At 38.6% G+C, this 21650-nt stretch overlaps 1 protein-coding gene across 2 annotated transcripts in view; it reads right to left on the bottom strand.

Moving 5' to 3' along the window:
- The window catches only part of pik3r3b (phosphoinositide-3-kinase, regulatory subunit 3b (gamma)), a 214830-nt gene that overhangs the window by 122642 nt on the left and 70538 nt on the right, over window positions 1-21650 (bottom strand). For both annotated transcript variants that reach the window (XM_053635982.1, XM_053635983.1), the window contains exons 3-4: window positions 15779-15871; window positions 15410-15487 (exon numbers count right to left, since the gene is read on the bottom strand). In XM_053635982.1, coding sequence (XP_053491957.1) covers window positions 15410-15487; window positions 15779-15871 — 171 coding nt within the window. The remainder of the gene's footprint in view (window positions 1-15409; window positions 15488-15778; window positions 15872-21650) is intronic.

The following is a 21650-nucleotide window of genomic DNA, read 5'->3' as shown; positions in this document are numbered from 1 at the left end:
AAGCGAGGCAGTGAGAAAGCGATTCGGCTGCAAATCAACCCGACTGCAGGAAGAGAACCAAACATGGGTTTCAGCATTGTGTTGTAGATGCAAGCTGATAAAATTGAGCTTTGAGGTGCAAAATGAGACAAAAGACAGAGCTTTAGTGCTGTAGAAATGCCGTGTATTCTGGACATTCGACCCGACAAGCAAAAAGAGAAAATAAACAGTGAATTATTTATATAATGATCTAATCCTTTATTTAGTGCCGGCTCCGTGTTCTCCATGCTCGGGTCATTTTTGTGATTTCCATACACACTTGTTTTGATGTCACTGCCCAATAAATCAAAGTTATACACACCCGTCAACCAACATTTGTTGGGTTCCTTTAATTATGCACAGTATGAAACTAAACCAAACCAAATACTGTAGGTATTGATGACTTGGACTCAGCACATGGACTAACAGATGAAGTGAAAGCACACTCAGTGTGAAGATATTTGATCAAAAGTCAAAACCAACCATTTAATCCATCCATCCGTCCTCCCATTTTCCGTACCGCTTATCCTACACAGGGTCGCAAGGGGCCTGGAGTCTATCCTGGGGAACTCGGGGCACAAGGCGCAGGACACCCTAGACAGGGTGGGGACAATTTGGAAATGCCAGTCAGCCTACAATGCATGTCTTTTGACTGGGGAAGGAAACTGGAATGACCAGAACATTCAAATCCATACACTGGGCAGAGGTGGGATTTGAACCCCCAGGCAACCGTGCTAACCACTAAGCCACCGTACCCTCCATATCGAATAAAAATGTTAATTAAACAAAGTGTTGTGTAAACTATTTTAATTTAAAATGCACGAAAACTAAGTGTTTATGTTTGCCTACTCTAATATTTCCCTAGAACAAAGGGAAAAAAATGATACCATATAGCACAGATATGGCAGATATTACTTGCAGAGGAGCATGAGATAGCATTCAAATATTTAGAACTAGAACGTGAGGTAACACACATACAGTAACACATATAGTACACAACACTCACATACACCCACATTGGACTACAAGACGTCAGCGTTTTCCACACTGTCAGCTTGGACGCAGTTTTCAATACCTCTAAATTCAGCATTCGTCTCTACTGCAAAACCCTATGAGTCTGTACCTCATCACCTCTTCCAACTTCAGCTATCTATTCATAGCAGATCCTGTCAACAATCTTGCGCCGATGTAACCCCATATACCCAAGAACTTCTATGTTTCTTATTTAAGAGTCCACTAAGGGGCAGGCATGCAGACAATGCCATTCTGCAGCCAGGCTTGTTTAGGCATATCTGAGATTAGTTGGGAAGGTCAAACATCCAAACGTCGGTACTAGGGTGTATTTAAAATACAAACAGAGGCTCGATAAGTCTTGATGACTATTTAATTACATTTTTCAAGTTCCTCTGTGTGTGAATGTGCTAGCTTAGCACACAGTTGTGCCTTGAATGCCGGACTGCATTACTGCTAGCTTTGATGGCGTGAGTTGCCGGTTGTGTCAGTATGATGACGGACAATCTTTCACATTCTCTGACCTTTAGGGACTGCAAGGAGATGACAGGTTTCATTCTAACGTGACCACAGGACCCACTGCACAACAAGACAGCTAGGTCGCTAACCATCACATTGGGCCTGACCTCGTTCACCCTCCTGGGTCACTATACAGGCCCAGCATGGAGCTTATAGAACTCAAAATACAGTTCTGTTTTGTTTTAGCAAGAACTGTCTGGGGAGAAAAAAAAAACAACTAAAAGTATATGTCTGAGTGTACAAAATATAGGATGGATTTTGGGTTTTTACCAGACCACGAAAAGGGTTTTAGAAAGAATCCAAACAAGCTGCTGTACTGTCTGTACTGTATTTTCTTTTTTGTAATTTAAAAACAATGTTTGCCAATGTTGTTTTAAATCATTTGAATGTGTAAATGAATTGTTGTTACACGCAAATGGAATAAGCCATTTCAGTAAGAATGCAGTGTTAATTTAATTAGAATTTATTTTAATAATTGAAAGATGTAAGCAGCATTTACGTGGCTTCGCACACAATGGCAGTTAGGGGGCACCATCACAAGACTAATCCGGGACCCTCGAGACATACTGAGTTCATGGACAAAGTTTCGTGTTTATACGAAAAAAGAGCTGCAGAGCCGTGGCTTCGTCTTGTTTACGATATTTTGTGACCCGTATGTGGCGCTGTCACAAAATTTTGCATGAAAACTCAGCTCATCACATTCAGGGTGTGGTCCTGAATATTCAACCCCAATTCCAAAAAAAAGTTGGGACGATGTGTAAAATGTAATTAAATGTAAATAAAAACAGAATGCAATGATTTGCAAATCTCATAAACCCATATGTTATTCACAATAGAACATATATCAAATGTTTAAACTGAGTAAATGTACCATTTTAAGACACAAATAAGGTAATTTTGACGTTGGTGGCCGCAACACGTCTCAAAAAAGTTGGGACGGGGCAACAAAAGGCTAGAAAAGAAAGTGTCACTAAAAAGAAACAGCTGGAGGTTAATTGGCAACAGGTCAGTAACATGATTGGGTATAAAAAGAGTATCTTAGCGAGGCAAAGTCTTTCAGAAGTAAAGATGGGCAGAGGTTCACCAATCTGTGAAAAACTGCGTCTACAATTTCTGGAAAAATTTCAGAATAATGTTCCTTAACGTAAACTTGCGAAGACTATGAATCTCTCATCATCTATAGTACACAATATTATCAAAAGATTCAGAGAATCTGGAGAAATCTCAATGCTCCGTTGGTGCTTGGCTCCAAATTAAATATATATTCAAAAGAAAAATGACATGCCATACTGTTTATCCACTTATACTAGTTCCTGTTATCACTTATGTTATATAAGCTATAAACATTTCCCTCAACAGCCTCTCTCTTTTTTTTTTTTTTTTTGCTCTCTTAAATTAAAGTCCTCTGCCCTGAAGACTTTCTAATGGCAGAAAACTTACAAAGTGTTACAAAGTGCTGACGCTGGAGACGCCTTCCATAAATTTTAAATAAACATCTCATTACAGAAAGCTTCACCATGTCAATATATAGTTACTATAGAAACTATGACGTATTTAAACACATGCAGTAATAGAAACTTGTAATTAGCCTCGCAGCTGGACCTTCTTGCAGAGCTGCTGTTAGAGAAAATTTATCAACACATCCTGACCAATCAGAATCAAGAATACAACACTAATGTGGTGTAAAAATCACAAAGTCTATCACACAGTACAGTGATGCTCTTTGAATACAAGCGCTTTGAATGCTTCAAAAATCAAGGATTCTCAACATCAGAGCTGAGGACTGACTGACCTGCACAGTTTCAAGGTTTTACTTCTTCCAACAAACTTTGATTCAAGCCTTCATGTAGGAACAAGTAGGATAACCCCACTACCAGGTAGGTCAGAGGGTTCTGCATTGTGCCATTTTACAACCTCACATTCAAATAGTGTTTAGTTCAATTTTCATTTAAAATGCTTTAAATAAACATCATAAATTGGAAATCTTTTGAACACATGGATTTTCTTTCTTTCTTTTTTACAGTTTAATCACTATTATTGCCACAAACCACACTAAACATTACAGAATAGCAATAAGGAAACCTACATCTTTGTGGAACTTTAAATAACTGTTATTTGGAGGGTAAACCTGTTAAGCCTACAGATAAAATACTCCTAGATGGTGTTAATAACTGTAAATCACAAATGTGTATAGTATGCTGAAGTGAAGAATGAAGTGACATTGTTCCAATAAAAACATTTTACAATTAGCTAAACTTATAATAATAATAAATACTTACCTAGTCTATATAAACTATTTACCTATTCTTTAGTTACATTTGTTTTATGCTAAAATAAAAAAAATAAATGAAATAAAAAAATGCTACAACAGAGCGTTCATAAACCTTTTGACTGGCGGTGCAAGTTGGGTGATATGAAGCTGCTATTGAGGCAAAGGGGCTATTTAAGAAATCAAATATCTTGAGGAATTTCTTGAACATGGCTTGATGCGCCCTACTTGTTGTGCTCACTTGTACGTGTCATTTTCCAAATATTTCAAGCTTCACACGTTCGTTTCAAGCCTTTACAGAAAAGTTGTATGATAGAAAACAACAGAACTTGTGGGAAGAAAAAAAAAATTGTTTCCAGAAACTGTATTCCAAGTTTTGAGTAATACTGCATAATGAAAAGACTAACACAAGCTGGCTAGGCCATATTTCTATAAACCATGTTCAGTGACAATCCCCTTTATACTGTCGCCTGGGAGAACTGCACAGAACTTTGAAGCATTATAATGCACATAGTTTCCATGTTCTCCCCCTACACCATAAAGAATAAACTGTGGTGGCTGTAGGGTAGGATGTTAAGGACCAGAAAAGAAGTCAGCCACCACAACAAGTTCCTTGTCGTATATCTGAAGGCCTTGTGGGCTTCAGTATCGTGCCACAGTGCTGTTGGGTCACACTCAGGAGAACCGCGGCATGCCATTGTTTATCCACTAAGATAGCATAAGGCTTCATGCTGAGTTTATGTGTGTGGAGAAGGCGATGAGTGTGAAGTATGGGGTAAAGAGGGATATGGGGTGAGGGACGGGACGACACTAACACAAAATGCCATCAACAATGACCTCCACCATAGAATTACTGTGGTAAACATTACACATCATTACGCACAGCTCAGTCAACCAGGACTATACTTTTACGGCAGAAACGCTGGTCCTGTATGTAACACTGTGATTTAACAAATGGATATAATCCTTTCAGCTTTATTTAAATAAGGCAGCAATTTATACTGTAGATTACATGCTCACACTAAGTGCTTGCTCTTTCAGTTGGACGCAAGAAGCCTGCTTCAAGCAGACATAATGAGTAAATGTGATGTGGCTGAAATGGTTTAAATTGCCATTGTGGCAGTGAGCAGAGAACGATGGGGCAGAAACAAAAGAAGGGAAAATATAAAGCAGAGCAAGATATACTGTATACTAAGTCAACACACTCTGGACAATACATATGCTGTTGTGAAAGGAAATGTCTAGGCTTAATTGTGGAATTGATGATGGTAGGAACGCAAATGATGCTGATCATCAAGTGTTGCATCTTCATTCAGCACATCAAATTCATGTTTACTGTGAGGTATAAATGAGAGGTGAGTGCTACAGTATTAAGAGAAATTATATTCTGGTTGTTGGGATGGTAACAGTCATTTAAGCGGTTTAAGTTGATGAGTGTATACAGTATTACGACAAGCTGCAAAATGTCTCAAAAAAGCGAAGACTTTTTTTTTCTTCCAACTATGTGTCACGGTTCAAAGTACAGACGGAAGCAAGTGCAGATTCTTAAGCATTTAATAACAAACAAACATACATACATACGAAACACTCTACAACAAGGAAACAAAACACTGTGGCAAAGACAAAATACGGCAGCATAGACAAAGGTAGCGTGAGACAATAACGTGAGACAAAGAGTGCATTGCAACCTGTGACTATATACAAGAGTGCTAATTACCAGGAACGTGAATCAGGTGCAGGTGGTCATGTGACAATGAAGCAGTGGCTGTTGGGAATTGTGGTTCAGAGTTTCCTTACTGGTTTCATGACACTATGAGAAAATTCAATCGGAACAGCTAGCTACCATGGATCAGCTTATTTTTCCATAGTAGTTTATCATTTGTCAAGTGCCACCAATATACAGAGGTGTGCATGTTCGGACTGTTCCATGAGAAATAATACAAAATAGTGTAACAAAAGAGACTGACATGGAGAATTCCATTTTAGCATTTAGCAGGCACTGTTATCCAGAGGGACATGCTTTGTAGTATCCATTAAAAACCTACCCTCATACGACAACAGGTTCAGGGGCTAAAAACAATGTCACGCCAAAAACTCAAAAACGGCAAAAGCATAGTCAGGCAGGAAACAGTCAGTACATCAACATTAAACAAGCCAAGGGTCAGAGTAATCATCAAAGAAGTCTGGGATAATTATGCTCAAACTCTATACACAACGTCTGGTTGGTAATACTTCATAACGTTCATGAGTTTTGCACATGGTTATACAGGGTAGAGACAGGAAATGTAACCAGATATGAATGAGAAAGTGGGCTAGTATTCACGAGACAGCGACATCCTCTGGTGGGGAGGGGTACTGCTGGGAGTTGCTGGACAAGCAGTTTCACTTTGTATCAAAACTCTTTCATTCTGAATCGAAATCTATTTTAAAAACTAGTTTTAACTCTAGACTTGATTTAGAAATAAAGAGAAGCAATGAGGAGACTGGCCTATTTGGGGAACACTTAAAAAAGGCTCTAGGGCAACTCTATCATGAATCTGGTCAACCTTTGAGCATCAATACTGATGAGAATTGAAAAATAACATAGTTTGGATCTGTAGTGTTGTGTTAAAAATATACATCTGATAGTGCTTTTATTTAGTGTAAAAAAGACCCCCAAAACCCCCAATATAATTTAGTTTTGAAAAGCAGGGGGGGAAGTCTTTCAGATTTCAAGACTCAGTGAAAAGATTGAACAAGTTTCATTCAGTGTGTAAAAATAAAAATAAGAAATTGTGAAATAATTTCTCATGATATCAATTTTATATTGTCATATCACCAAGCCCTAATATGAAATGTGAAATAGCGCATAGTAATGACCAGCTGTGCAGTATGTAGAGAAAGGATTTTTTTTTTAGTTTTTTTTTTTTTTTTTAAAGTAATTTAATGTATAACAAATGTATTATGCACGGCGGGATCTGAATCTCTTTAACAAACTAATCTAACTGCTAGTACAAAAGGTCCAGCCTCCACAGTGTGTCTCTAATGCAATTAGTGCATCTCTCAGGTAATGTTAGGTCAGTGTGTGAACCAGAAAGAGAGCACAGCGAAGTAACATGAAATTTTGCTTGTATTTTCTCATTTGTATATCGCTTTGGATAAAGATAAAAGCGTCTGCTAAATGAATAAATGTAAATGTAATGTAAATGTAAATAACTCTGCTGCAATACGGCAATAAGTAGAAGAGTTTTATAACTAGACATTATTTGAATACAAGGCAGAATGTATTCAAACCTAAAGAAGTGAACACTTTGGTCACAGTGAAGGTCAAACCTGATTTATTCTTTCTGACCAATTCTTAGTTTGAACTGGTGCGAAATTTGCTCTCATAACCACATCAGTTGCTGTTGTAACTATGAAAGCATGTTAACATTGAGTATGAGCCGACAAAAGTTCGCTAAAAAATTTGCTAGCTGATTAGATTTAAAGAGTCAGATCACTTGATCCAGTTCAGTACATTCAGTTCTTAATTTATTACCAGCAGATAGCAGTGACTACTGTGGAAAAATGGTACTGTCCAACTTTTAAACACAGAAAGGAGATGCATCAGACTGAGATACTCTACTTCCCTGATCTGCCAATATGCTGGTTTTGTCTCTGTTGTTCTTGATAGAAAGATTTGACATCAAGAAGCACCATCCACTGACCAACAACAACAACAACAAAACATGAAAAGTGTTTTTACTAGTCTAACTGAGTAACATGCTATACATATTTTTTTTTTTTAATTATGGTTTTGTTTTTTTTAGGGTGTAACCTAATGCCACTATATCTGTATCTGTGTCTGTTTAGTGCAACAAATATTCATATTTGTATCTGTATTTGGATTGAAACCCAAAGTGAACTTGGTTTAAACCTGGAAAGGATTTCTGGCTCTGGCAGTTCCTCATCTTTATCTCTCACTCGAGTTCATAACTGGTCTCAACTAGAGATGCAGATATGTCTGTTTTAATCCTATCCCAGTTATTCTTTTTCTTTGCAAAAATGAAGTAATATTTTCTAAATAGTTTAGTTGGGTTTATGGCCCAAAATATGAACAAACTTAAAGGCTAATTTAAAGCACCGCAACCCTGACCAGGCAGTTACTAAGGATGAATGAATGAAAGCTATGAATTCATCATGCAGCATCACTGGTAAATGATTTTATATATATATATATATATATATATATATATATATATATATATATATATATATATATATATATATATATATATATAATGCCTCCAAGTGTTTCTGGAGCTCTTTCTGAGTGGTGCTTGGTCTCTTCTGTCTATTCTTCTGACTCCCTGGTCAGAAATCTTGTGAGGAACTCCTGCGTGTGGCCGGTTGATGACGGAGTGATGTTGCTTCCACTTGTGGATAATGACCCCAATGGTGCTTACTGGAGGATTCAGAAGTTTTTAAATACATCTGTATCCGATTCAATCAATATATTTTGCAACAATAAGGTCTTGGGAGATCGCTTTACTTTTACCCATCATGAGATGTTTCTTGTGTGACACCTTAATAACGAAAAGTTATAGACCATCAATTTACTAAGCCAGCTGATATTAATTTGCAAAGATAGTGAGTATAATTACTTACGGATTTCAGCTGGTTCCTTGTGTCACGATGCGACGTTAAGGACGGATGCAAATGCAGAATCTACTTTCAAACTTTTTAATGAGGTACAAACCAAATATAAAACAAGACTTACAAGAACCCAGGGCTAGACGAACATGATACATAAAGCTAAACCAAAAAATGCAAGACAACGCTTGCATTGCAGAACGTGACTATTTATACATAAGTGCTAATGAGCCAAACGTGAATCAGGTGAAAGAGACATGTGATGGGAAAGGTAGTTTTAGTCCCTTTTCCCATATTACATGACACCTTGCATTACCTTGCCTTAGAAAACTGCTTTTTCTTAGCGTGTTCAATGCTTTTTCCCCCTGTGTCATTCCACTTTATTACACATAACTTTATTTATGGACTTTAATGTTGTGAATTCTTTATATTTCTGGATTTCTTCAGTTAATACTGATATCTGGTGAAAATTTCATGTGAATAACCTCATTGGAAATATATTTACTGAAAGAAAATTTGACGTGTTCAATACTTATTTCCCCCGCTGTATCAAAGAAATCTGATTTGATCTGCCTGTCTGAACATAGGCTCAGTCTTCACCATGTCACCCTGCACTGCAAGCATTTTGCTCTCACTCTCATAAGGTGTAATAATGTTTTAATGACCCACTTCAGAGCAGATTTCACACATGACTGAATTAAGCGGGATTGATTGGGGACTTGCTTAAGGTCAAGGCTAAGTTTAAGATGATCTGCCATGCACTGAGCACCTACACCTTATACATCAGCAGATTTTATTTCATTTAAAGCTCAAACATTCCATAAATGCACTATGCAGAGATTTCTGAACAACAAACCTCTCTCAAACAAAAACTATTAAAACTTCCCATACAATGGAAATGTCTTCCTGAGGTGTTTTCTTTTTTTTATAGTCTTCCAATCTTCCTGTAGAAATCTCTTACACAGTTAACTTGCTGTGTGTTAATCAAGGCACTCGCTAAACGACACTAATAAAATAAAAGGCGTGTGGAAGAGCTTAGGCAGCAGAACACCCCTCCCGGAACAGCTGACTGTAAAACGTTGGCATCTAATAGGTTATCGACTATGGTATACGGGACAGGATGACATCACCGCCAGCCAATAGGAAGACAGGAATGGTGGAAGATGAGAGCAGCGTTTTTAAAACTGCATTTTGCTGAGCTCAGCTTCACTCTGTCCAAACGTTATAGAGAGAAAGAGGAGACAGAAATGTCTGAATGTGGGGACAAATGCAGAGAAAGGGAGCGAAGATGAGTGAGCCATGTTGTCGAGTGGACAAGGGTTTCTCTCTCTATGTGTGTGTGTGTGTCACTGTATCCAGGGAGACTGGTGCTGGAACGGATTTTTCTGGCTACTGCTGAGCAATGTGTGTGTGTGTTTGTGTGTTTGTGTGTGTGTGGGCTATGCTCATCATATACCCATCATATTCATATATGCACATGCTGTATATTTCTGAATTCTGTACATGGCCACATGCTCCTATTTGGATCATTTCTCACTTCCTCTGTTATTCATCTTCATCTTTCCAAGTCTCTCTCTCTCTCTCCCTCTCTCCGTCTGTCTTTCTCTCCATCTATGATGCATTTCCAAAAGGCGTACACCCAGGCTAAAATCGGCTCTCCACGTCCATGACGACACCCCAACATTTTGCGAATGGGCGGTGAGTGTCATGCGCTGTTCTGGTCTGAGTGAGGTAATGCTTTCTCTGGATTTCTCAGGCCGCTCGACTACGCCACTTCTTGGCCATCGGCTTAAATGGCACCCACGTCTCTTTAGTGCCAAGATACTACAATGAGGGCAGTGGCATGAGTATTTCCACCCTGTTACTTTAGCACAAACCTGCTCCATGTACACTGGAAAAAGATGAAGGTATAGGAGACACATCAGGCTTCGAATTCCCAAATATATTCTTTGAGTCTTTTTACTGTTCACTTGTGCACTTCAGAGAGAGAAGCTCACATATTGGGAAAGTATTCACCCCATTAAGCTTTTCCACATTTTGTAGAGTTACATCCTGGAACTAAAATGGACTTATCTGGGATTTCGTTTACACAATATGTGTATAATACACAATACACACATATATAATACACAAAGTTTATTGTGACACAAAGGTTAATTAAACATACAAGTAGATGTGTTGGTTGCATAAGTATTCGTCCCCGTGGGTCCGTATTTAGAAGTACCGTTTTTGTTTGAAATTATAGCTGCAAGTCTATGTTGCTATCAGTTTTGCACGTCTGAATCCTAATACTTTTGCCCATTGTTCCTGGTCAAATTGCTCGAACGCTGTCAGATTGTATGGAGACTGTTGTTGAACAGCAATTTTCAAGTCCTGCCACAAATTCTCACTTGGATTGAGGTCTTGGCTTTGACTGGGCCATTCTACTGCATTAAACGTCTTGGTTTTGAGCCACTTGAGTGTAGCTTTGGCAGTATGTCTCGGTTTGTTGTCCACTTGGAAGAGTCTCAAGTCTCTTGCATACTGGAACAGGTTTTCTTCTAGGATCCATCTTGTTGTTAACCCTAACCAATTTCACAATCAATTTGGGCATGCTTTAAGCTGATGTAAAGCATCCTCAAAACATGATACTACCACCACCATGCTTCAGTGTGGTGATGGTGTTCTCAGGGTGATTAGCAGTGTTAAGTTTCTACCAAATGTAGCGCTTTGTGCCAAGGCATTAAAAAGCTCATTTTTAGTCTCACCAGACCAGGGGACATTCTTTCCATATGTTTGACTCTTTAAGATGTCTTTTGGCAATCTCCAAACAGGATTTAATATGTCCTTTTTCATAATAGTTTTCTTTTCTATTCCATTCTCTTCCATGTCTGCTCTATGGTTGTCCTGTAATCATATTCTCCCACTTGATCTGTGGTTCTCCAGCTCATTCAGAGCTACCCTTGGCCTCTTCTCTGACTAACGCCCTCCTTACCCGGTCACTGACTTTTGCTGGATGGCTTCCTTTAGGCAGAGTCACGCATGGGCCATATTCTTTCCATTATTTAATAACGGATTTAATAGCGTTTAAAAGTTTAAGATATTTTTTTTTCTAACCAAACTCTGAGTGATACTTTTCCAGAATGTTGTCTCAGAATTGTTTTGATAATAGCTGCTTGGTTTTTCCGATACTTTTTGTTTAGGTATGTTCTCTAGCAAACTCTGCTCATGTCAGAAGCAGGTGTATTTATATTGAAATGACACTTTAATCACACATAGGTCCATTCAACAAATTATTTGGCTTCTGATGGCAACTGCTTTCATCAGAACTAATGAATTTAATAGGTGGTGAAAACGTAAACAATCACAGATTTTATGTTTTTTTTTAAATTAAATTTATAAATAATAATAATAAATACTGCAAACTATATTCTCATGGATAAATAAAATGAACTATACATCCATGAAAAGCCCAAACCACTTCTGTCCAGTGGCACTGAAAGACAGCTTTTCATCTCTTAGCATTTTCAAACAAAGTCCAAACTGCAGCCACTGACAATTGTTTTTAGAGTTTTGTTCAGAAAGTAAAAATAATCTAATCTAAAACAAAAGCTTGAAAAAAAGGATCTAACATGTATGAACCGACTGTATCTTGGCCCACACTAACATCAGAGCTCATACACCTTGGTCACTCTCTTCTTATTTGTATTTATGCACAACTGCACATATTGTACGTGTATGTCAACATCCTTATAACAATCACACACAATCATGACTATAAAACGGCATAACACACGCTTGGCAAAGGTAGATATCATCTAAGAGTATCTACAAGTGTACGTTCTCTCTAAACTTTTTATTTCGTACTTATTCTTGTTTAAGTGCATAATCATTGCATTCTAATTGACCATTGATAAAAAAAGTATATAATACTTGTAATAAAACAGTCATGAAAATGGAGCAACATTGTAACATAAAAAGTTTTCACTTTATGTATATATGTAGACATGTATTTCTTCTCCTCCAGTGCCACTTTGTTATTTATGGAGGTGGCACAGCCGAGGAAAAAAAAGTCAGAGCACTCCCTTGTGGTGCCAGCAAGAATTTCAGCTCAAACTTTCGGCTCAACTTTCAGAGCACTGCCCAAAACAAGTTTACAACAACCACGCAGTGCATCATGAATCATAATTTAGTTCACTGTGTGGAAAAAATAGCTGCTTTTTTTAAATATTTACACTGCAATGTTTACTTCCATGGTGTTTTGACAAGTTCTAGGGTTCTGAATATGAAACCAGCTGTAAAAGATATTTCTCATTAATCACTGTATTATAATAATATTGTCCTTCACAGAACTGATATAACAAAAGACAACAATAAGCAAATTAGCCCTCTAACATATAACCGAATGTTATATTTAGGCCTCTGAGTATTCTCACTGACCTTCAGCATGTCAGATGAGCTGCTGTGGGTGTTTAATGAATCATAGCATTCACAACATCCAACAAAAGGAAATTATTTTGGTCAGATTGACATTGAGGCCTCACGAATGCGTGGACACATATTCAGTTTCCAGTTGTGTGGTCTAAATCAGGTAGATCAGCATTTCCAACATCACTTAGCATTTAATTGAGTGTTGGAATGGTTCATATGAGTGATTTGGTGGTAAGTGTGATCATTCAAACGTCTCCCAAATGGCGTAGGATTTTCATGGGTAACTTTAACATCAGCTTACCGAGAATGGTGCGATGAGAACAGCTGGCTAATTAGAAGGGTGAAGGAAAACCAGACAGACCATGAGCAAGAAATCTCATCCAAATTCAACATCTTCTTTATCAACCTTTGCTTTGAATGGCTTATAGCAGCTAAAGACCACATCGGGTGCAGATTTGGGACAAGAAAACATGTCTCTCGGTGGGCTTCAGAACTGAACCACTGAGGAGTGGAACAGTGGTGTGGTCACAGGAGTCCATTGAGTCATCTTTGCGAAAATTACCCACTAGTTGTGTCAGTGTTGTGGGGATAATATGGGGGATGCTTTCCTGAAATATGTGGATATCCTGGCATATCAGAAACATCACTGCTCATGAGCTTAATCTCATATGTGGATATCCTGGCATATCAGAAACATCACTGCTCATGAGCTTACTCTCCCCATAGCTATACTTTATCCCAGTTGAATGGACACTTGGACCACAAGGCCCATTGTTACAGGGAAATAATCAACAATGGCATGGTGTTACGCAACCTGTTATCACCAGGAAGTTGATTATTTTCCAATGATAACACATCCCAAAGTGGTTTATTCCATTTACACTTCAGAAATTTGCCAACACTAACATTTCAAATTATTGGAGACAGATATGTCGACAACAACAACAAAAAAGAATCTGTTCATAGTTAAATCTACTGGAATGCTGTGGAACGTCCGCAAAACAACAAGTTCCTGTCATCCCTTACATTATAACGTCTATAAACCTTCATACCCTGACCAGCATCTCTTTTTTTCACTCACTTGAAGGTAATAATACAAAAAACATGCAGCTTGTCAAGTTACCAAGAAACTGTTTGAGACTGTTACCTTTGACAACCGTTGCACAACCCTGACACCAGTGATTCCTTCCAAAATGATGAACGCTTCCCCATATCAACAATTTACACATGTCCACCATACCGTGTAAGCTGTTACTAAAGAAAGAATAACATGTTAGAATAAGTGCATTGATATAAACTTGTAAAAACAACTGTGAGAGCCAGGCTGAGCCATGACATGCCTTCTGACCAATCAGAATAGAGGATTCAACAGCAACGTGGTATAGATAATGAATATTGAATGCTGCACTTCTAAACAATATACTTAAGCGTGACAAATGGTCTACATACATTATTACAAACTGCAACAGTGTGTAATAACAATGACATCACATGTTTACACTGGCTAGAGTTTAAAACGTTTAGTATTGGACTCTGGACTTATGACCACTTGGCTAAATGTGTTCCTGAGCTCCTGCAGTGAATTGTATAGTGGATGAGAGACGTTGGCAAGAATTGAGTCTAGTTTATCCATCATCCTTCTCTACATTAGGGCTTGGCCTTACTACAGACTTCCTGACATTTTTTTATTTTTTCCTAGGTTCACAGAATGATTCCAGAAACAAGGCAAGTTTTCATTGATTTGTTGCCCTGCATGGGCTCTCAATTTTAATCATATTGAGGATCATTGGAATGACCTGGACACTGTTTGTACATTGTAGGTGTCCATTTGAAGCAATTCTTTTCCACTTTGCACACCATGCCTGTGTATTTCCAAGAGCTTGATGAGCCCATGTTCGGACAAATTCATGCTGTTCTGAAAGCCAAAGGGCACACAGTACTATATACTAGATAAGTCAGATATCTCATATACTGGCAAGTCTGTGCACATTGCGATACAACATGTAAGCATTGTAATCGGAATTTTACCAACTTCTCTGATTTCCTCCCAGCTACCAAAAACCTGCCTGCACATGGATTGCTGACTCTAAACAGCACATAGGTGTGAATGAGTGTGCAATTGTGAGTGTCCATGATGCCCTGTGACGGACTTAATACCCAACCAGAGTGTATTCCGGCTTTGCGGCAAGTGGTCCTGGGTTAATCTCTGGATCCACCACGACCCTGACCATGATAAAGCACTTTCTGAAGATGAATGGATAATGGAGATGAACGTTTTGGTCATACTGTGAAGCCCCAGTGACCCAAAAGCTCATTTCCACCATGTGCTAGAACTCAAACCTGAGAAATATTATAATATTAAGTTGTTGTATTATGAAAACATCTTTAAGTATTAAGATAGGATATTTTTGGCATACGTTCAATCCTACATATGTGTTAATATGGCACATAGCTGTGGTGTGTGTACATACACAGATGGACCATGAATCTCTTTATACCTTGAACCAGTGCATGCATGCACAAAAAAGTGCTTAATTTTGCATTTCATCATTTAACATTACGCTAACTCACCTGTGTCCAGAGCCTGTTGTAGGTCGAGCGGTGCACTGGAAGCTAACAGGGTTCTGTAGAGAGGCTCATTTTCCCAGCCTGATCAAACACAAATGACAACCATGTCGTGAAAACAGACCTACAGGATCAAACTGACACAGAGGATAAATAACAGCTAGAGCAGAGCCCTGATTTAAGACCGAAACTCTGTGACTTTCCTTTCAATAGATTAAAATGTGAGCCAATAGCAAAGTCAATAAGTTTAAATACACAGAAACTAGCATGCTTGTGTATTGACTACACAGTCAATTAATAGCACTTTGAGGGAGTCTGGTCCTGTATGATGGATTAGCTTTAAGTGTATGTACACTAATGAGTGATAAATCTCACCCGGTCTCTCCAGAGCCTCAATGAGTCTGAGCACCACGGCTGGGGCATGGTCCGGCACGGTACACTGCTCCAGAGAATCCCCCAACCCACAGCCTGTCATGAGAGACACACGCATGCAGAGGGGGATTAACTATAGACAATCCGCTATGCTTTATCCTTTATTCCCTAGAAGAAGACAGGAGATGTGTGATATTCCACCACTGACACCCCGCATTCTCTGATTAGCTGCCTGCCGCTAAGTCACCGTGGCAGTTCTCCCTAGAGACAAAGCTGTCACACTCACACTGCCATAATAGTGATACACACCACAATGTCCACACCGACACAGAGATGGACACAGGATGTAGGAGCGTCTACACACAGGGGATGAGACATAAAATATATATATATATATATATATATATATATATATATATATATATATATATATATATATATATATGTATGTATAGTCATTACAAATTAAAATACCACATGACAGTGAAACAGGAACATATATTTCTCAACATATGATCATGTGTGCCTGACTTGTGGTCTGTTTATTAGACAGGATAATTGATTAGCCTCTGGCTCAATTCTGTAGCACAATTTAAAGTAAAATACAGGGAGTGTGGTGGAAATGAGCTAATTAGCTAATTATCTAATTAGCTAATAGCTAATTTGTTGAATTATCATTTGTTCATAATTGTTGATCAAAGTTAGCATATGATGCTTTTGCGTTGTTAATTGTGAGCGAGCAGTTAATATGAACTATGGTGTTGTGAGACCATGAAATGAGAAAATAGCTTGAATTAGCATATGAAACATTAGCATATTTATGACTAGCGTAGTGCTTGGTGAAAATGTTAGCATTACTACCATGGTAATAAACCTTTTATCATTTCGTTTCGTTTTTATTCTTGTTGCTGATTGAATACTTTGTGATACTTTTGAACAGTTTGTGGTTAATACTTTGCAATAAATATCATGCTCGCAACCGTGACACAGTAATACCTCTCTAATGTTCGCTAAATTGAGCTAGCTTACAGCTTAGCTTAAGACTGCGAAACGGTAATAAGGCTGAAATTTTGACTTCATATATACACATACTTCATATAAGTAGCACTAAAGTATGAAAGAAACATGGCTGCCTTCTTTCAGGGCCACTAACCCAACAACTGGGACATACATCAAACACAACAAAACCTTTGATTACGTTGGAGCCAAATATAAACCTCCACAAATATCAGAGGGAAATACATGCACTGGCTGTACTGTTGCTTCGCTAGTCGTTATGCGTTTGATGCTGATGCACATAAATAAGCAAACAAAAACACACAGACTCATCCATTTCTAACAGTCCGGTCATGTTGTTCTATCAGCCTGCAAATGCCACCTTTGCTATGATCAGCGATACGTGAGCTAGCAAACATGCATGGAATTTACATGATTGAATGGCATTGCTTTTTGTTGGATATTTACATAGATAACTGCGCCATTAACATCATATTAGCATTAACGTTATTGAGAGAATTCCTATGAGAAATTCCGGAGCCACATGTTTTTCCTACTCAAATGTAAGCAGTGAGGCTCAGGGAACAGCGGCACTCTTGTATTCCTGTTAGGGAGCCTACACCAGCTCTAGTCAGTGACGATGCTAATTAGGACTGATGCGTACCATTTGCTGCTATCACTACCTCTCCACTACAAAGAAGCATCTGTTGATAGCAGAAGAGGCTGTTGTTTGGGACTGTGGATATAGCTGTGATGCTAATCAGCGCGATAGTGGCCCTGTAGTACCACACGGAAGAAGCGCTGGCTGATTTGTTTGACTCACTCGTGTGGATTAAAAAAGTAACGAAACCAAATTCAGAGGACTGAGCAGGAAGTTAAATTAGCATACATCAGAATCCAGTCATGTTGCTTGAGCTGGGATTCTGGATGATGGGAATCAATTGGGAAAAATGACTGTTCTGGAACCATCATTATGTAAATGCACAGCTGAATGCTGTTCTATAGGCAATGCAATGAGAAATAGCGGAAAGATTTGGAGCAATAATGACAAAACTTGACAGATGAATAGCAGGAACATCTGGGAGTTTTTGATGAAGGTGGCACAAGGATGGAAATAGGGATTACACTTGTTAACGGTGGCGTGCATTGGTATTCCAGCAGCACAAAGCGCCTTTAATTGCTCCACATCCTGTCGATCTCTCCACAGACTCTGAGAAGGCATGGTTTATGAATGAGCAAAAAGGTGAAGGTGGTTCTGACAGAATCATAACTCTCTCTCTCTCCCACACACACACACACACTCTCTCTCTCTCCTTTGTTGTAGAATCCTCACACTTTCCAGTGTGTATAGTACATACAATGTGAATGTACATGGTAAAAAGACTAAACTAACCTTTGTGCATTCTCCATTAGCTTGTTGATGTATTTGTAGAGTAGTTGTTCAGGGATGTTTATATGTCTTAGAGAGCTCTGTATTTTAGGTATGGTTTCTCGATTAGCATTGCTGTCACACCCGATCACGGTGGCAATCCCTCACAAGGCAATACCTCACTCTGAGAGAGCTCAGACCTCTGGAGCCCCCGGCTCCTGCCTGACTTGAGAGCGATGCCATTACAGCCGGCCCCTGCTGAATTCAAACGCACGTTCAATACCCGGTCACACTCGTCTCACCCCAGCAAAGCACTTATAAGGTCGCTTCTGTTACTTTTTTCCACTTTTCGATTATTAATGACAGTTGTGGTCGAAAAACCAACAACCTCTCTGTTATTAACAAAAAGAAGCACATTTAGAAGCTAGACAATGTATTCATATGCCCAGAAGCAGCTGAGGACACAAGCGCAGGTACTCAACGACTTTAATGATCTAGGCAACACACACAAAAGACGTAATCTAAAAAAACGTGGTCAGTGAACATGATCAGAAACGTAAACAACAATATGAAGTCAAAACCAGAAAGAGAAACAATGGAACAACAGTTTGGTATAGACTGATACGAGAGACACAGAGCATATACTTTACGATGAGTGAGTGAACTGAAGGTTCTTATATACAGTGAGGTTGCTGTGAAGGTGATTGAGTCCAGGTGTGTGTAATCAGTAATCAGGTGAGTGTGAACGTGAGAAATCTGGTTGTTGTAGTTCTCGGCGGCGTATGTTAGTAGGCCGCGCTGTTTTCGCCATGACATCATACTTGCTTGGAATTTAAACAAGAGCCCAAAAACGTTAATACTTTGGCTCACCACAAACTAGAGAAGTCATATTTGGAAAACAAAATGTCTAAAAGTGATATCTCAGGGAATTAGTGAGGATCTAATATGAAATCTGATCAAACCATATTCCGGATTGTTCCATTTTCATAATAATGTTTGATATCTACAAAATGAACTGAAGGACCATAGCTTCACAGCTTTCTGTTCTGTTTCGGGAACTATGACTAAAACTAAAGTTAAATTAAATAAAAACCAAATATAACTAATATAGGAAATAACAAATCGAATGTAAATGAAAAACAGTTTAAACACTGAGAAAGAAAAGCGACTATCTGTCATCTTTCGTGTGACAGCGTCAGCTTCAGTGATGTTAAAAAAACAACACTCATGGCATAAAAAGACTGTGCATATAAAGTTGTATTGCGTATTTATATTTATAATAGAGCGAATAGAGCAGGATGCTTTTAGCCTCATTGTTACTGTACAAACTCTAAGTGCTTCAGCCCTGATGCTTTAGAGAACACATGAGCCCAGCAGATGTTATCTGTTTTCTATTAAGTGGACAGAAAGCAATTTCTTGGGCTTCCACAGCAGCGCGCGCATGTGTGTGTGTGTGTGTGTGTGTGTGTGTGTGTGTTTTAGTGAGGCGGCACTGCACTCGTCAGGGTGACAGGGAATTACAGGGATCAGCACTTTTGCACAAAGCCATTAATGTGGCTCCATTGTTGGGTCAGCTCACTGTGTGTAAAAAAAACCCCATAAATGTACAACACAGACACACAAACACATACGTTCCACAAGCATTCTTAATCTCAACTCTCTGTTTACCGTCTTCTTTAAGTTCTATTCACTGAAAACACCATTTCCACCTGATGTAATCACATCTAACACTGCCCCTGACTCAAACTTGTCAGAACAGTGTGCAGTGCACTGCAGTTATCACCAGGGGGCGTTACAGTCTCTGCTGATTTTGAACAGCCTTTGTGTGCCCTAGGAGGTACCTGGCTCTATGTTACGTATGTGTAGATGACTCAAAGGACCAGTAAAAGGCAAGTCATTGAGTCCTTTTCTCTCTGGGACATGCAGTGGTGTTTTATATATATATATATATATATATATATATATATATATATATATATATATATATATATATATATACACACACACAGGTAATGCTATGATATTCTGTGAGACATCATGGACATCATGGACATAATCACTATCCCTAAATAGAATTGGCTTTAGTACTGCATGAATCATGTTTAGTCAGTATTCCCACTCAAAATCTGTACTCTTGTACACTTCACACCTCCTACATCTGAGAAATGGCAGTACATTACAAAGGTTATAAATGCATAGAGCAATCAAATTCAAGCTTATGCCAGATGCTACAACGGGGCTGCGGAAAATGGACATTCACACAAAACGCAAAAAGTGTTTTCAATGCAGATATTATATTATACTATTCTGTATTATTAGGGTAGTTGTGAGTCAGTGGTTAAAGGCTCTGGGTTACTGATCAGAAGGTCAGGAGTTCAAGCCCCAGCACTGCCAAGCTACCACTGTTGGGCCCTTGGGCAAGACCCTTAACTCTCAATTGCTCAGTTGTATAAATGAGATAAATGTAAGTCGCTCTGGATAAGGGTGTCTACCAAAATGACATAAATATTATATTACATTAGATTACATAATAAATAGATCATTGGTAAATTGCTACGGTGTACACGTTGTTTTTTGTTTTTTTTAAATAACAGGATTATGTGGAGCATCCTCCATACAAATCCCATCCATGTGTAAGTTCTTACTATAGAAACAAAATCAGAACAAACACATTAATATAAACCTGTGATTGGAATTATAGCTAGCAATACTGTCAGAGCTGCTGTTATAGAAAATGAATCAACATCGTCAAGGGGGCTGTAGCCTATGCGTTGCTCTACAGCAAGGCTCACATCAGAGGTCGACGGGGCGGTCTCTCCAGCTCAGCTCACACCAGTGGACATATTGTCTGGCTGCCCAGGAACCCCGAGACCAAAGTAGGCATGTCAGGAGCCGCACTTTAAAGGGGGGTTCTGTCATGTCAGCACCAAAAGCAGCACTGGACTACATTCCCCATCAAACCCTGCACACCACAAGAGCACCTGAGTCACATTAATGTCAAGCAAGTACTAGTATTCAAGTTCTGCCATTTGTAGTATTCTTTGTCTAGCATCTGTTATATTTATTTCATGTTTGTGTGCGTGTTCTAGTTTGCCAAGATCTGGTTCATGTTTCGTAGAGTTTGGCATTGTATAAAGCACTAGTTAAACGTTCAGTGAAAGTGAGTTTTTATTATTAATTTAGGGCTGGAGTTTAATTCAGTGCTTTTTGTGCATCCATAAAAAGCAATGCATAAATACTATTATGTAATATAAACTTGTACATATAGATATATAAATATTAGTTTATATTATATATAAGTATTTATGCATTATTTTTTTATGGATGCACAAAAAGCCACTATATTAAACTACAGTCCTAACTGAATAATAGATATTCTGGTGTGTGTGTGTGTGTGTGTGTGTGTGTGTGTGTGTGTGTGTGTATTGGGTTCTTTTCAGTCCTATATAACTGGACAAACAGTTGTGAAAAGTTTTAGTCTGAAGGTTATATTTGTAACACTCAGGTTGG

This window comes from Ictalurus furcatus, chromosome 11 (genome assembly GCF_023375685.1).
Source record: "Ictalurus furcatus strain D&B chromosome 11, Billie_1.0, whole genome shotgun sequence".
Taxonomy (NCBI): Eukaryota; Metazoa; Chordata; class Actinopteri; order Siluriformes; family Ictaluridae; genus Ictalurus; species Ictalurus furcatus.
Note: the sequence above shows the minus strand (reverse complement) of the source record. Positions and strands in the feature narration are given on the sequence as shown.